At 35.0% G+C, this 15,341-nt stretch overlaps 1 protein-coding gene across 1 annotated transcript; it reads right to left on the reverse strand.

The window, feature by feature from the left end:
* Positions 1 to 10,027: 10,027 nt before the first annotated feature.
* Positions 10,028 to 11,476, reverse strand: LOC109173883 (fasciclin-like arabinogalactan protein 4). The gene has a single exon (XM_019323224.1). It carries the CDS (start codon positions 11,358 to 11,360, stop codon positions 10,068 to 10,070), a length of 1,293 nt encoding a protein of 430 aa, XP_019178769.1. The 5' UTR covers positions 11,361 to 11,476; the 3' UTR covers positions 10,028 to 10,067.
* Between the last annotated feature and the right edge of the window lie 3,865 nt (positions 11,477 to 15,341).

The following is a 15,341-nucleotide window of genomic DNA, read 5'->3' on the forward strand; positions in this document are numbered from 1 at the left end:
GAAAAATTAATCAAGTGGTCTTGGTTAATTAGAGGTGTTAATTAAGGAATTTATTTTTGCATGAGTTTGTTATAGTATGGCATTGAAGTGGTAAGTGAAAGATTTGTGGTGTGGATTAATTTGCATTGGGAATGGCGTATGAATAGATATAATTATGGAAAGTTGGTTGTGATTGTTTTAGTATATAAAGGGAAGCATTCTTACCTTCACTGGACGAAATTTTGACGAAGGAAAAAGCACAGTTGAGAAGCTATATATTACTCCTATTCTGATAGTTATTATACATTATTTTATTGAGTGAAGCTGAATGCCTATTCTGAGAGGATTCATCATATATTGATTTAATTATTATTATATATTGAGTTGGTGAAGTTTCTACACAAAGATTAATCAAGAAGCTACATTTGGCGTGAAGAGCTTGAAGTTGGTTTTCGGCATGCATGTCCCCTTCTCCAAAATAGATGTTTGAAGATTAAGATGGTGTATTAGGCTGTAGCCTTTTTGTATGTGGTTGAGTCATACAAACCCCTGTAATCTTGGTGAACATCTAGTGGATTGGGCTGACGTGAGTTGCCCCGCAGACGTAGGAGAAGCGCTCCGAACTGTGTAACAATTCTCTTGTGTTATTGTTTTGTTTTATGCTTTCAATTTTCGTTATTTACATTTGATTAACAAATCTAATTAATGAACGCGATTGTTACATAACATAAAATCGAGTAGAAATATAAGTTACATCTTGCATTCAAGATTCACGGTGAAATTTCATCCAATAATTTAACTCCCATGGAATTACAATTCCTTTCCCACATAATTTCCCCATCCAACCAAACACCCTGTTAGAGTTATCGGATTATCGGATTATTAGTCTAGGATTTCTCTTTAGCAAATAAAACATTGTGATTTGAGCTGACTAATACATATAGGCCGCAATGGCCCTCTATTGCTTCTCTCCATTTCTTGCTATTCAATATCTTGTCACTCTCTCCCGGTACCTCATCTTAGTACCCCTAGGTCCAGAACCCAACAACGGTATGATGGTAAATTATTGTGTGAATCTTAACAAAAATACATTATTTGTGTATTGAATGTATATTATTTGATAATATAATCCGCACAATAATGATTGCGGTATGTTATATGTAATGTGTTTATAGTTCTTATCATCCACAATAATGATTGCGGTATGATATATGTAATGTGTTTATAGTTTATATGGACTAATTCAACATTCCAATTTTTTGTCTTTAATTTTAACTATAATAGTTTTAATATTTTTAGTTATTGACTTTGTTGTTGTTGTTGTTTTTTTTTTTTTTTTTTTTTTTTTTTTTTTTTCTTTTGGAAGTAGATATTAGTACATTATCCAAATGGCAAATCTAAATGGATAATTCTGAATTTTGAAAGTGGATAATTTTGAACTTATGAAATTGGGCTTATCCTATAGCCCATAGGTTTCATAAAATCCATGTATAAAATGGGTCAGCAATTATACTGTGGACCGCGGTTCACAAAGCTGTGGACCATGATTCAAAACGGCAGACACTATAGTGTATCTAAATTGATAATGTCTCACGTATTATTTTATTATATTATCAAATGAAACTGCAATTGAATTGAAATGAAACTGTAGTTGTGTTGAAATGAAACTACAGTGTATACAAAATGAAACTGAATAATAATTTCATATATTTGAGTGTATATTATCCAGCAAAATTGTAGTTATATCAAAATGATACTTTAGTTGTGTTGAAATGAAACTACAGTGCATATTTGATGTTTGGATCACAATGCATTGTGGACCGCGCGGTCCACAGTATAATTTGCCTAAAATGGGCAATAAGCCAATAAGTAGGCAGCCCACTTTTCTCCCAGCTAATATATGGGCAGGCGTGAATAGGCAAATTATATCGTGCGCCCTGACAAAAATGATGTCGTTTTGTATTTGTTTTGTTTTGTTTTTTATTTTTTTTTTTTCCGTTTCCTGTTTATGCCGTTAATTTCTTTTAAAAAAAAATCTCTTGTTTTGAATGTACATAAACTCATAACAGAATACACATAAATTTATAGCATAATACACATAATCTAACATAATACATAATACACATAAACTCTTAACATAAAAAACGACGTCGTTTTGGGTAGGACGCACAATGCATTATGCGCTGATGCACGATATAACGATGGGCATGAGTGCATGATGTTATTTGGGTCGCAAAACACCAAAAATAGTTCATACTATATAAATAATATGTATATGATTAATTCAGTCTAATCTCAATAGAATTTTATTCGGAAGAAATTTCTTAACGTAATATATATATATATATATATATATATATATATATATATATATGGATCAAATATGTCATTCAACTGTACATCAAATTGTAATTAAACTAGCGAACTAAAAAAAAAAAACAATTAAGATTATGAACAACACAAATTCATGCAATTCAACCAAAAAATGACTTGTTTACATGAACATATGTTGATGTAACGGTTACCTATTTAAAAATATTTTTTTCAAGTAATTTTAAATAAAATAAATATAATTTAAAAAAAAAAAAACACCCGGAGATGAAAGTACCTTCTTAAACAGTTTAAATAATTTTTAAAAAACTAATAATTGAACAATACTTTAAATAGTTGAACAATAAAATAGTTTAAATAATTTTTAAAAATATTAATGTAATACTTTAAAGTCAATAATGAGTAGGCCTGTGCATAACTCGCCCAACCCGCCCGACCCGAACCCGACACACAAGAATGGATCGGGAACCGAACCCGATCAGGCAAAACCGAACCGAGGAGGAAAACGACGCCGGTTTAATTAGGTCGGGGAGGGGGGTATATTTTCCACCCGAACCCGTCCGATCACCCGAATAAGACTAAGCCTACGTATAATGCGACGTCGTGTAGCCTAAGTATATATAGAAGAAGTAGCGGAGAGTTCGCAAACCCTAGTCTCATTTGCGCAGCTCTTCAGTCTTCGCCTCTTCCCTTCTTCCAGAGAACTCTCTGACTTCTCTCTTCTCTCTACCCTAGTTCTCTCACAGTCTCTCGTTCCCTTCTTCCAGAGAACTCTTAGTTCTCAGAATCTCAGCTTCTCTCAGACAGTCTCTCTGAGACTCTGAGAGTGTGAGTGTCTGTAGTGTGGAAGCTATTATTCTCCGGTGGAAGCTCTCAAGCCCCATTCGTTTCCGGTAGCCCTCAAGCCCCAAGCGAGTCTCCGGTGGGAGCGATACTCCGGTGGATTGCAGTTCGCTGGCTAGGAATCGAAGCCCTTTGTTCTCGGGGGTTTAATTTAGAGAAACGAAGTAATCTCTATTCTCTAAACCCTAGTTTTTTAGATTGTTAGTTTGATAGTTTGATTAGGGTTTTTTTGATTGTGATTTTGTGATTTGTATGGACTGTGATGTTGTGATCTGTTGAGAAGTTCCAGATTACTTACTCACTTGTCTCTAATTTAAGATTGTTAGTTTGATAGTTTGATTATGGTTTTTCTGATTGTGATTTTGTGATTTGTATGGACTGTGATGTTGTGATCTGTTGAGAAGTTCCAGATTACTTACTCACTTGTCTCTAATTTAAGATTGTTAGTTTGATAGTTTGATTAGGGTTTTTCTGATTGTGATTTGTATGGACTGTGATGTTGTGATCTGTTAGAAGTTCCAGATTACTTACTCAATTGTCTCTAATTTAAGATTGTTAGTTTGATAGTTTGATTAGGGTTTTTCTGATTGTGATTTTGTGATTTGTATGGACTGTGATGTTGTGATCTGTTGAGAAGTTCCAGATTACTTACTCACTTGTCTCTAATTTATGATTGTTAGTTTGATAGTTTGATTATGGTTTTTCTGATTGTGATTTTGTGATTTGTATGGACTGTGATAGTGTGATGTTGTGATCTGTTGAGAAGTTCCAGAGACTAGATGGGTTTTGTCTCTAATTTATGATTGTTAGTTTGATAGTTTGATTATGGTTTTTCTGATTGTGATTTTGTGATTTGTATGGACTGTGATGTTGTGATCTGTTGAGAAGTTCCAGATTACTTACTCACTTGTCACTAAATTGTAATCTGTTGGTGGAAGCTTAATCTGTAAGTGTGTAACTGACTAACTGAGTTAAAGGCTTAAAGGGGTAATTGTCCCTAATCTGGTGGAAGCCCTAGCCCCTTTGTGTGAAATCCATATAGATGATGAGCATTATGAAGTGGCATACATCCACTTAGCTTGAATGCATGAATATGGATTTCTTTGTAAATTGTAAATTGTAAATTGTATTAAGTTTATGGATATGTGACCCTTAAATTGTTTATGTGCAATTCTGCATACATGATGACATGTGAAATTAACTGAAAGTAATATGTAATACTTCTATGTATGATTGTATGGTGGAAGCTTTAATATGATTGTATGATTTGTAATCTCACATGCTGTTTGATTGTCTGCTTTATTTGGATACTGATGCCCATCTTTATAGATGGAAAGCATCAGTGCATCTGGACACCCTCCAACCTCAATTGATGAGGAGCATGGAGTAGAAGCTCAAGGTACTGAGAGAAATCCTCAGACAAATCCTATGCCTTCTCCTCCTGTTGTTCCTACAAAGAAGAGGAAAGAGGTGGAGTCTAGGTCTATAGTATGGGATCATTTTGAAAAGATCCGTGCTCCACCTGCTGAAGGTGAAACTGAGGGACCAGTAGTTGAGGGCAAATGCCTTTATTGTGCAAAAATTTATAAATGTGAAAGTAAAAAAGCATGGCACTTCCTCATTGAAAAACCATATGAAGGCCTGCCTAAAAAATCCTCATTGTAAGGACACAAGGCAGTCTCTTCTCACCTTTAATGCCTCTGGAACAGAAGCTTCTGAGGGGGTTTTGGGGACTTGGGTTTTCAACCAAGAGGCTATTAGGAGGGCATTGTGTGAGATGATAATTGTTGATGAACTTCCCTTTAGGATTGTTGAGGGAAATGGCTTTAGGAAATTCATTTTAGTTGCTTGTCCTAGGTTTCAAATCCCTTCTAGGTGGACCATTTCTAGAGACATTTACCAGATTTACCTAGATGAGAGAATAAACTTAAAAAAGTTGTTTAGGGTGAGCACCCAAAGGGTCAGCTTGACCACTGATACATGGACCTCTGTCCAAAGGATAAATTACATGTGCATTACTGCACATTTCATTGATGATCAGTGGAAGCTTAACAAAAAGATCATTTCCTTTGTCCCAATTTCTTCTCATAAGGGAGAGTACATAGCCAAAGCCCTTGAGAGTTGTTTTCTTGATTGGGGGATTAAAAATGTCTTCACTGTTACTGTTGATAATGCCTCTTCAAATGACACAACTTTGGGGTTTTTCAAGAACAAACTTCTGTCTTGGGGTGGGTCTTCTGTTAGGGTTCAATATATGCACATGAGGTGCATAGCCCATGTGTTGAACTTAGTGGTTCAGGATGGGTTGAGATATGCAGGTCCTTCTGTTAAGAAAGTTAGAGATGTTGTGAGATGGGTGAGGAGTTCTCCTGCCAGACTTAAGAAGTTTAGAGAGATTGCTTGTGCTTAATGGGGTGGAAGCCAAATGTGCATTACAACTTGATGTTCCAACAAGATGGAACAGCACATACATGATGCTCAACACTGCCCTTCAGTACTAGAGGGCCTTTGAAGCTTATGAGAATGATGCCTCATTGAATGCTGACTTATCCGATTCTATTCCAAATTTTATGGATTGGCTTTCTGTGCAAAGCTTAGTCAATTTCCTAAAAGGCTTCTATGAGATGACTGTGAGAATATCTGGTTCTCTCTATGTCACTTCAAATACTTTCTTTTCTGAGATTTCTGACTTAGGTTGCATGCTGGATGACATGGTTAACTCTGTTTCAACCTCTGAAAAGGTAAATTGTTAACATTTTCTGATTTCTGAATGTGTTTGTATGCATCTGTGAATTGTGTTTGACTTTGTGTTAATTTTTTCTGTGTTATGTCTGTTTTATAGGAAATGGGGTCCCATATGAAACAAAAATTTGAAAAATATTGGGGAGATCTTGAAAAAATGAACTTCTTGATATTCTATGCCAATATTTTGGATCCTAAGGATAAGATTGAGTACATGCCTGCCCAATTTGCCCAGTTATATGGTGATGAAAAAGGAAAATCATGCTTTGAAAAGGTTCAATCTTCTATGGTTCTGCTGTTTAATGATTATACAGCCACCTACCATGTGCAATCTGCATCCCCTACTGTGCAATTGCAATCTACCCAATCTGAACCTGTCCATTCTCAAACTTCAGTTGGAAAACCTCAGGCTAGAATGAAAAGCCAGCTTAAAAAACAGAGAATGGAGTCTGGTGGAAGCAGTAAAGAAACTGAACTCCAGATTTATCTAAGTGAAAAATTAGTGGAAGATGAAGAAAATGTGGACTTTGATGTCCTAAGATGGTGGAAGGTCAACAGTGATAGATTTCCTATACTCTCTAGAATGGCAAGGGATGTGCTGGCTGTTCCCATTTCAACTGTTGCCTCTGAGAGTGCATTCAGTACTAGTGGTAGGGTATTAGATGCCTTTAGGAGTTCCTTAACTCCTAAAATTGTTGAAGCCCTAGTATGTGCACAAGATTGGTTGAGGGCACCCAATCATCCAATCGTTGTTGAGGAAAACTTGGATGATGTTGAAAGATTAGAGAAGGGTACTTCTTTTTTTTTTTTCTAACTGTCTAGGTTTCAACTTTATAAATTGTTAATTGTTACCTTTTCTAAACTCTTTTTTGTTTTTCCTTTTTGTGCAGAATTGTCCACTGGAGCTGCTGGTTCTTTACCAAGTACTGTTGGAACACTCCCAACAATTGCTGTAATACTTTTATATAACATTGCTTTGAATGCTTTCTGACTTTCTGTTTAGTTTGATTGATAAATGTGTGGACTCTTTGAGGCAACTCAGGTAAGATTCCAGAACTGCTAATTGCTAAGTGGCTTGGTAACTTTTTTTTATAAATGTTGCTGCCCTTACTCAGTTACATCTCTGGTATTCTGGTATTCTGGAATTCTGGTATATCACTTCCCTTCCTCTCATATTCTCCTTTCTGTTTAGTTATGGCTATGATGATGCTTCCACCATTTGTCTGAATTAAAAGGACTTTGGGTGTTTGGTATGTTGCTCTGAGACAAAACTCATGAAGCAATTTGCCCCCAACTCTTAAATGATATGAAAAAAAGCAATCTGAGCCTTTGTTATTAATTATTATTAGTTCTCTACTTCTCTTTGTCTTTATTGGCTTTAAAGTTTAAAGCCTTTAATGGTTTTATAATTGAGCAGGAAGATGAGGAATGGATGAATGCTGATTGTTGAAGGCTGATTGGTGAATGGTGACTAATGCTGAATGCTGATTGCTGACTGCTGAGTACTTTAGTAATTAGTACTTAGTAGTTTAGTGTTGTTTTAGAATTGTTGATTGTGTGTATTTTTGTGAACATCATTTTTGCTTTTTGAGCCAAAGTTGGAAACTGCAATATGTAATTGTGTATCTAAATGCCTACATAGCTTTGGTAATTTATTTTAGGGTTATTAAGTTTGTTGAACATTTTTACAGTTTTTTTTTTTTTTTTGTATGTTTTATAATCCGACTTCAAACCGAAATCCGACCCCCACCCGACCGTATCCGAACATGAGAAATCCTAAGGATTTCCCTCTTAATTCGAGCGAATTGGGGTAGTTTTCCCCCATCCGAAATCTGATCGGATGAACGGTTCCCCAATCCGATTCGCCCGAACCCGTCCGCTGCACACCCCTAATAATGAGCATAAATAGCAGCTATTTCTATTTTTTATACTAACTATATGTATGTCAATGTATTAGGTATATATGAAAAAAGTAATAGTTGGCAAACAAAGAAAAGGTAAAAAGTAAAATATTTTAACAGTATAAATGATACGTGTTCATTCACTCATATAAAATTATCCAAAAAATAATAATACAAAATTTATACCGGAATATAATTTATTCTTTCACTCACTACTAGGTTTAACTCTCAAAGAGCAAAGTACAGGCTATGAATTATTTAACGTATTTACGTCAACACGTGCGTCATACAGCCAGACAGACAACAGCAGATTTCAGTTTGGACCAACAAATATGATAATTACGTCAAATTGTCAATCCCTTTCCACATTGCACACCATTCCTTCACCCACCCTATTCAATTCTACCCACCAAAATACTCCCATTACATTAATAAAAGGACTGTCTAAACTCTAATGGAGTAAAACACTACTCTTATCCTTGGTAAATAGCTGTTAATTGGTTGAGTTAGTAAATTTGACTAATTGATAGTATTAGTTAATTGTAGAAAAATATTTGACAAATTAGCTGTTACCTGACAGTTGATTATATACAAAATAAATTTTTTTTTAAAAGCTACTTTCAGTAACTTTTGAATTTTATCGTTTTGGAGCAATAAGCTATTACAAAAAACTAATTAATCAAACACTTAGGATGTATTTGGTTGGTGGTTTTGCTCACAGGAATGTGTATTAAAGTGATTATTGTTGTTTGGTTGATAGAATTTTAGAACAATACTATGAGTTTCGAATACCCCATCAATTGAAAAACCCATACACAAATAAAATAAGGATTTCATTCCCTTATTCATTCTCAAGCACTACTATTAGTAACCATTCTCATTCCACCCTATTACCAAACATGTTAAATACTTTCACCAAAATTCATTACCATTACTAAGTATATGATACTCATTTCGATTCCAATTCCTATATGCGAATCAAACATATCCTTATTTTAATTATTTAACCAAGTTAAAATAAATCTGATAAATTAATTCTGTTACCAACCATAATTTATTCAACGCGTATGAGAAAAGGTTCTGGAAGTTAGTATTAGTCTAGTCTTAGGCGGCAAACTTAATGTATAAAAAACTAAAAGATCGAAAAACAATGAAGTACATATATAAAATCTACCATTTTCTTTCCGAAACAGTACTTTACTCCACTTGTTGCTGACTTCAGATGATTATTACCGTTGTACTTTTCCACCATAAAGCTTCCATTTCCCCCATTATTCACTCACACTACCCACCCATACTGTAAATTTTAGGATTTTTACACTGCCTAATCACATTGGTATTTATTTATTTATTTATTTTTTTGAAAAACATTGGTGTTTATTATACTTAGTCACTATATCTTATTTTACTTGTTTTATTTATCAATCAAATATTTTTTATTTTCTTATATATTTTAAAAATTATTTTTAATTTTATAATACATTTAATGTAGTTTCTAAATATATAAATTTTATATATTAATTTAAAAATTTACATTATGAAAAATTAAATTAAAAATAATTTTTCTCAAATTTTGTTAATTGAATCAAACACATATAAAAGATAAATGAACTATTTGATATAACCATGCACATTATTGAGTTTAAAGTTTGGAAGAAGCAAGGTTAGCACTTATATTCACAATACTCGATGTAACTATACATAGTGTGCGTGATTATATCTAATACAAAAAATATTAATATAATCTTTTTAAAAAGGTTGAATCCCTCGCACCTCGAATTTGTAAAGAACCTTCCTTTGTTTACTGTGCACAAAGAGCTCCCTTCTTTTTGAGAGGTTGCACCCACACTGTCATTAGCGAAACTCGATCTCTGGTCATTTTTTCTAAACTTTACCCATGTAACCAACTAAGTTGTCGGGCCAAAAAATACTAATATATACTGATCGATTCGTCGTAAAAATACTATAAAAATTAGGTTGAAAAAGTGAAGGTAATAAATATGTCCATTAAAAAAAAGCACTTTTTTTTATAACAAAAATCTTTACAATCTCTCTCATAAACACAAAACTATCATTTTTTTTAGCAAAATCCTGTACACACCTTCCGACCATCGGACCATAATTGCGAGAACAAAACTATCATCTTTTTTGAGCTTGAAAAATGGGTAATTTTTTTTTTTTTTTAAAACCTCCGGATTATATTATGGTGGAAGAATCTCAAACAGGAAAAAGAAAAGAGAGGAAATAAATTCTATTAATGAAAAATAATAATTACTGCCACAGAAGTAGGTGAAACACTATACACCACAAACCCAATAATATTCTTGCCGCTACTTTTTTGCTGGCCGCCGCCGACGAGAGATTCTCGCCGAATCCCGGCGGTGAAGAGAGATGGGTAGGTGGACTGTACAAGACCGGATCAGAATTATCCGGCGAGGGAGAAATTTCCGGCGGCTGAGCAACGCCGCCTGAGAATCCTCCGCCTCCGCCTCCGCCGCCGGGTTTATTCAGTCCAATTGGGAAGAACTCTCTGGGTAACAATACCTTCGAGACTCCGAAGATCGCGACGGGGTTCTGATCAATCACCGTCCGAATCACCGACGCCTGTAGGATTCCGGTGTCGATCGCCACCGAGCCGTTGACTCTACCGATGTTCAAGGTGAAGCTCCCGGCGCCGTTCTGCTCCGTCGCCAATGTCGGCTGAACCGGGTTCACGATCGATTCGAGGGAGCCGAGCGGGTAGTAGGAATGCAAGACGTGAAATCTGAGGACGACGGCTTTTTTCTCGGCGGGTAGGGATTGGAATCGGAGCGAGGTGGGCAGATCCGAGAACGCCTGGTCTGTCGGCATGAAGAGCGTGAGGCCGGCGCCGCCTTCGTCCCGCTCGAATTCGCCTTCCACGCCGGAGGCGGTGAGCATCGCCGCCGCGACGTTGAAGTTCTCGGCGTCAATTAGGGCTTTGGTGATGTTCAGCCCCGAAGGGGGCTGAGTAGCCGACGCCATTAGATCGAATCCGTACGGAACCAGAAGCGAATTCACCGAGAAAACAGAGATATTGTACGGCAACGTCTTGATTAGGGCCAGCACGGTGGCGTTGGAGGTCGGCGAAACCACGGTGACGGTTCCCGACTCCGGATTCCGGGTAATATTAACCGACCCGAAAGCACTCGACGCCCGACCCGTAGTCTGAAACAAAGTAGTCACGATCTTCCCGCCGGCGGGAATGAGGCGGAGGTCCGGCCAGGACAAGTACTCAAGCAACACATGGTACCGGATAACATCCCCGGCGTAGGTTTCCGACGGCGACGAACTGGGGTAGTTGGCCAGATCGGAGCTGCGGAGGAAGGTATTAGGCACGGCGAGAAGCGTAATCGAAGTCCTGCCGGAGAGATCGGCGGCGACGGCGGTGGTGGAGAGAAGGTTAGTGAAGTCAGTGAGATCAGGGAAAGACGACAAGAGAGTGGTGATGTTAATGGCGAAAACTGGGAAAAACGAAGAGGATAAAAGAAGGAAATACAGGACTGTACGAGGGGCAAAATGGGACATGGAAATTATGGCAGCCATTTTTGTGTGTTGGGTCTTAAGCCCAAGCTAAAAGAGCAACGGGAAGTGGGAGTGAGAAAGAAGAAGGGTACCCCAGGGGGTGGTGGTGACGGTGCATGATGGATGGGCAATGATGGCGATGCAAATTATTTATATTTATTTATTTTTAATTTCTGCTTGAATATTCTTGAACCACTCACCTCGTGAATTTTAGTGATTAATTTTTTTTTTTTTTTAAAATAGTTCATTAAAAAAATGTTTGACACCTGTCTTTTGTTCTTTTATCTTTAAAATATCTGGAGATAGAGTTAGCTTATACCTATTAAAACTTTCCTATTCAATTATTTTTAGACAACTTTAATATTTTAAAGGAATAAGGTTCTAATTGGGCACGGAACATAACCTGAAAATATAATTAGGCTACTGAATGAAAAAAGTGCAATTAGGTCACTGAACACTTAAAAAATGTGTAATTAGGTCACTGAACACTCTAAATGTATGCAATTTCACCGGATAGTAAGTTACTATCAATTTTAGCAGGTTACTTGCTTACGTGGCAGCTGAGTTGACATTTTTAATAATTTTGAATAATTTTTAATAATTAATTTTTAAAAAATTAAAAAAAAAAAAATAAATAAAAATAAAATGACAGGGTGGCCGCCGTCGTTTTTTTTTTAATAAAGAAAATTAAAAAAAATTTAACTTGCTAAAATTGATAGTAACATGCTATCAGGCAAAATTGCATACATTTGGAGTGTTTAGTGGCCTAATTGCACTTTTTTTTTTTCCGTTCAATGGCCTAATTGCATTTTCATGTTACGTTCAGTGGCCAATTTGAACCTTATTTCTATTTTTAAAGAAAAATAGTGATTTTAACCTCTAGAAAAAAAATACATTAATACTAAGAAAAATCTCTAGAAAATAGCAGAACTAGTCTTTTATTATTGGGACTTTTGTATTTAACTATTTACTTATTAAATATTATTACAATGGTGAATATCGTCTCTTGGTGATAAAATTTGTATATTTCAACATTTACTCCTCAATAAGAGGGAAAAAGTATAAGGCTAGTAACTTACAGAAGTAACCATATGGTCCATATAAAGTCCTGATTTTGATGAGCATATATCGAAGTTTAATAGATTTGTCATCGGGCCGAGAGACTATATCCGTCATAGAAATCATAATTAATAGACTAAATGTGAAGGTAATAAAAATTAGGGGATTGAGTAAGCTATTTTCTCATAATTGGGAGACTAAACACGTTTTTATTCATATTTTATTTGTTGGTTTTGAAATTAAAAAAATCAATTAAATCAAAATATGTAACAAGATATTTGTTGGGGTTAATATCCTCTGCATAATAAATTCTTCAACTCATTTTTCCAAAATGTTGAACCCCAATCCTAAAGGCATAGTTGTTCAACTCATGAAAGATGAGGTGGTGTCACACTTGGTTGATCAGGTGGTCAAGTTTCAAATACAACTAACTCAATTTCAAGGTTCGAAGACAAAGGCCATTGGAGTTGTTTGCAAGTACGTTGAGCAAGATTCGAGCACTGATTGGAATGGTTGATCAAGCTTAGAGATGTTAAGAAATGTAAATAACTATTTGGTGACTAATCCAAGATGTGTTACAAATATTATAAGACAATTACATGTTAGTTATGCCATGCATGCTTAACAATTAAAAAGATGCGTCTTGAATCGTCTAAATTTAGACCGAACTCTATGCTCACAAATCTAACTATTAAAGACATCAAAATTCTCAATTTTAAATGTCATATATATATATATATATATATATATATATATATATATATATATATATATATATATATATATATATATATATATATATATATATATATATATATATATATTGAAAGGTTCCCGTGCGGGTGATTGCTTCTCGTGCGGTTGTGCGGTTATTAATGTGCGTGAGATTTGTTCTCAATGTGCGTGAGTGTTGTGTCTAATGTGCCTGAGATTTGTACTTAATGTGCGTAAATGTGTAAAATGCAGAAAATATGGATATCAGCTTTTTCCCCATCCCCAGTAGCCATTGCCCCCTCCCTGATGATGATGATGCAGAGGCGAGCTATGGTGATTAAGAATTATGAGAATAATACAACAAAAATTCACACTTAGTTAGTGTGCAAATTTTGTTGTGCGTGCGTCATATATATAAACATTCAATTGAACTGTAGGTAGCTGATAATCCAGAATCCATGGAAAAATTGAAGGAAGAAGTAACAAGAAGCTTGGGCGTTAATGTGCGTGAGTTTTCTGTTCTGCTTCTTTCTGAGCTCGTAATTCTGAACTACTTACGCACATTATGCACAAATCTCACGCATATTAAGCACATTACTAAAGCATATTAAGTACAAAACTCACGCATATTAACATCACGCACATTAAGTACAAATCTCAGGCACATTAAGCACAACATTCACGCACATTAAGTATAAACCTCACGCACATTAATCCACCGCACAACCGCACGGGAAGCAACAAATGCACCTGATCCCTTCCCTATATATATATATATATATATATATATATATATATATATATATATATATATATATATATATATATATATATATATATATATAAATAATATTAATGTTAGATATAGAATAACCTAACTATACTGAATATTAGTATACGAGAAACCTGACCTCGTATGAGAGTGAAAGCGTAGCCGTGTTGATCTCCAGCCATGATTGATATTCCTGTTGTGTTGCCTCAACGGTAGACCGTTAGCCATTATTTGCCTCATACCTGACTAAGAACCCTAAATGGTGTATTGGTGTCTACTGAGCAGTATGAGTACCGTAACTGAATGTGCTAACATCAATCATCCTGTATCCCATCAATCCAGGATTATATTAGGCACAGAGTCTGGTTGACTAACAACTTCTAGTTATTTAGTCCAACCAGACCACTTAATAAGCCTAATCAACTTGCACCACTTAATTAAGGTCCTAATATATAATATATAATATATATTATTAAGGGAAACTCTTACATTCTTCCACTTGGTGCAAGTACTAGCACAACCATCATCAAAGAACAAAACACACAAATCATAGTGATATGTCGTCTATTTAATTAGAGTAGTATCCATTATGGTCACATGCATTTAAATTCTCCAACTTAGGTCCTTAATGAACAAACCCTATGTTTATTCTTGGTACCTTAAGGGATGTTGCTCAAAATAAATTATGTGCACAACTGAAAGAGAAACACATCCAAATTGTACAAATAGTACACTGTATGATCTCTAAAATCTTAGAAGCATGCCTTTAAGTAAAGATCTCTTAATGTTAGCATAATGCTAACTATATTCTATGACTTCTTTATAAATTAACTTTAAGCACTATCTCTAACGGCTAAGAGCTTGGAGTTAACACGTCTGTTACTCCCACTCATCAAAAATAGCCAAAAGATAGTCAAGTCACAGAAGCATTCCAATAACTTAGACAATAAACCAAACATCTAAGTTCATAAATTTGGAATCTTAATCATACACCATAACTTCCCAAATAACTTCAATGTCCATTTTAAATGAACTGAACATAATGAGTCTTATTTATATGTCCCACAAAATTGTTTTGAGCCTTACAACCGAAATGACCCAGGATCAATTTTGAAGAAACTAAAGACTCTATTAATCACTGAATAATTTATTAAATTACAGTGCACCACAAGTTAAATGTTTTTGTTTTAATAAATTCCTTAATATTGTTACAACATTTTCATAAATATGTTGCACAACCAAATGTTCAATAATTTGAACTTATGAATTTATATGAGCAAATACAAGATTGATACTTGTGGAACCTTTTGGACTTATTGTTTAACATACAACCCAATTTGGAATGTATGAATACAATAATTAAATCCAAAATCTTTAGTGGAGTAACTTAATGATCTTTTTCTAAATGATCACTCCCACTAATTAAAATATTCTTCAGCGAAATTAATAAAGTGAAC

The sequence above is a fragment of the Ipomoea nil genome, unplaced genomic scaffold, assembly GCF_001879475.1.
Source record: "Ipomoea nil cultivar Tokyo-kokei standard unplaced genomic scaffold, Asagao_1.1 scaffold0482, whole genome shotgun sequence".
NCBI lineage: Eukaryota > Viridiplantae > Streptophyta > Magnoliopsida > Solanales > Convolvulaceae > Ipomoea > Ipomoea nil.

Excerpts from the sequence above, each read along its gene's own strand:
- LOC109173883 (XM_019323224.1), bottom strand. The coding sequence starts at position 11,360 with ATGGCTGCCATAATTTCCATGTCCCATTTTGCCCCTCGTACAGTCCTG.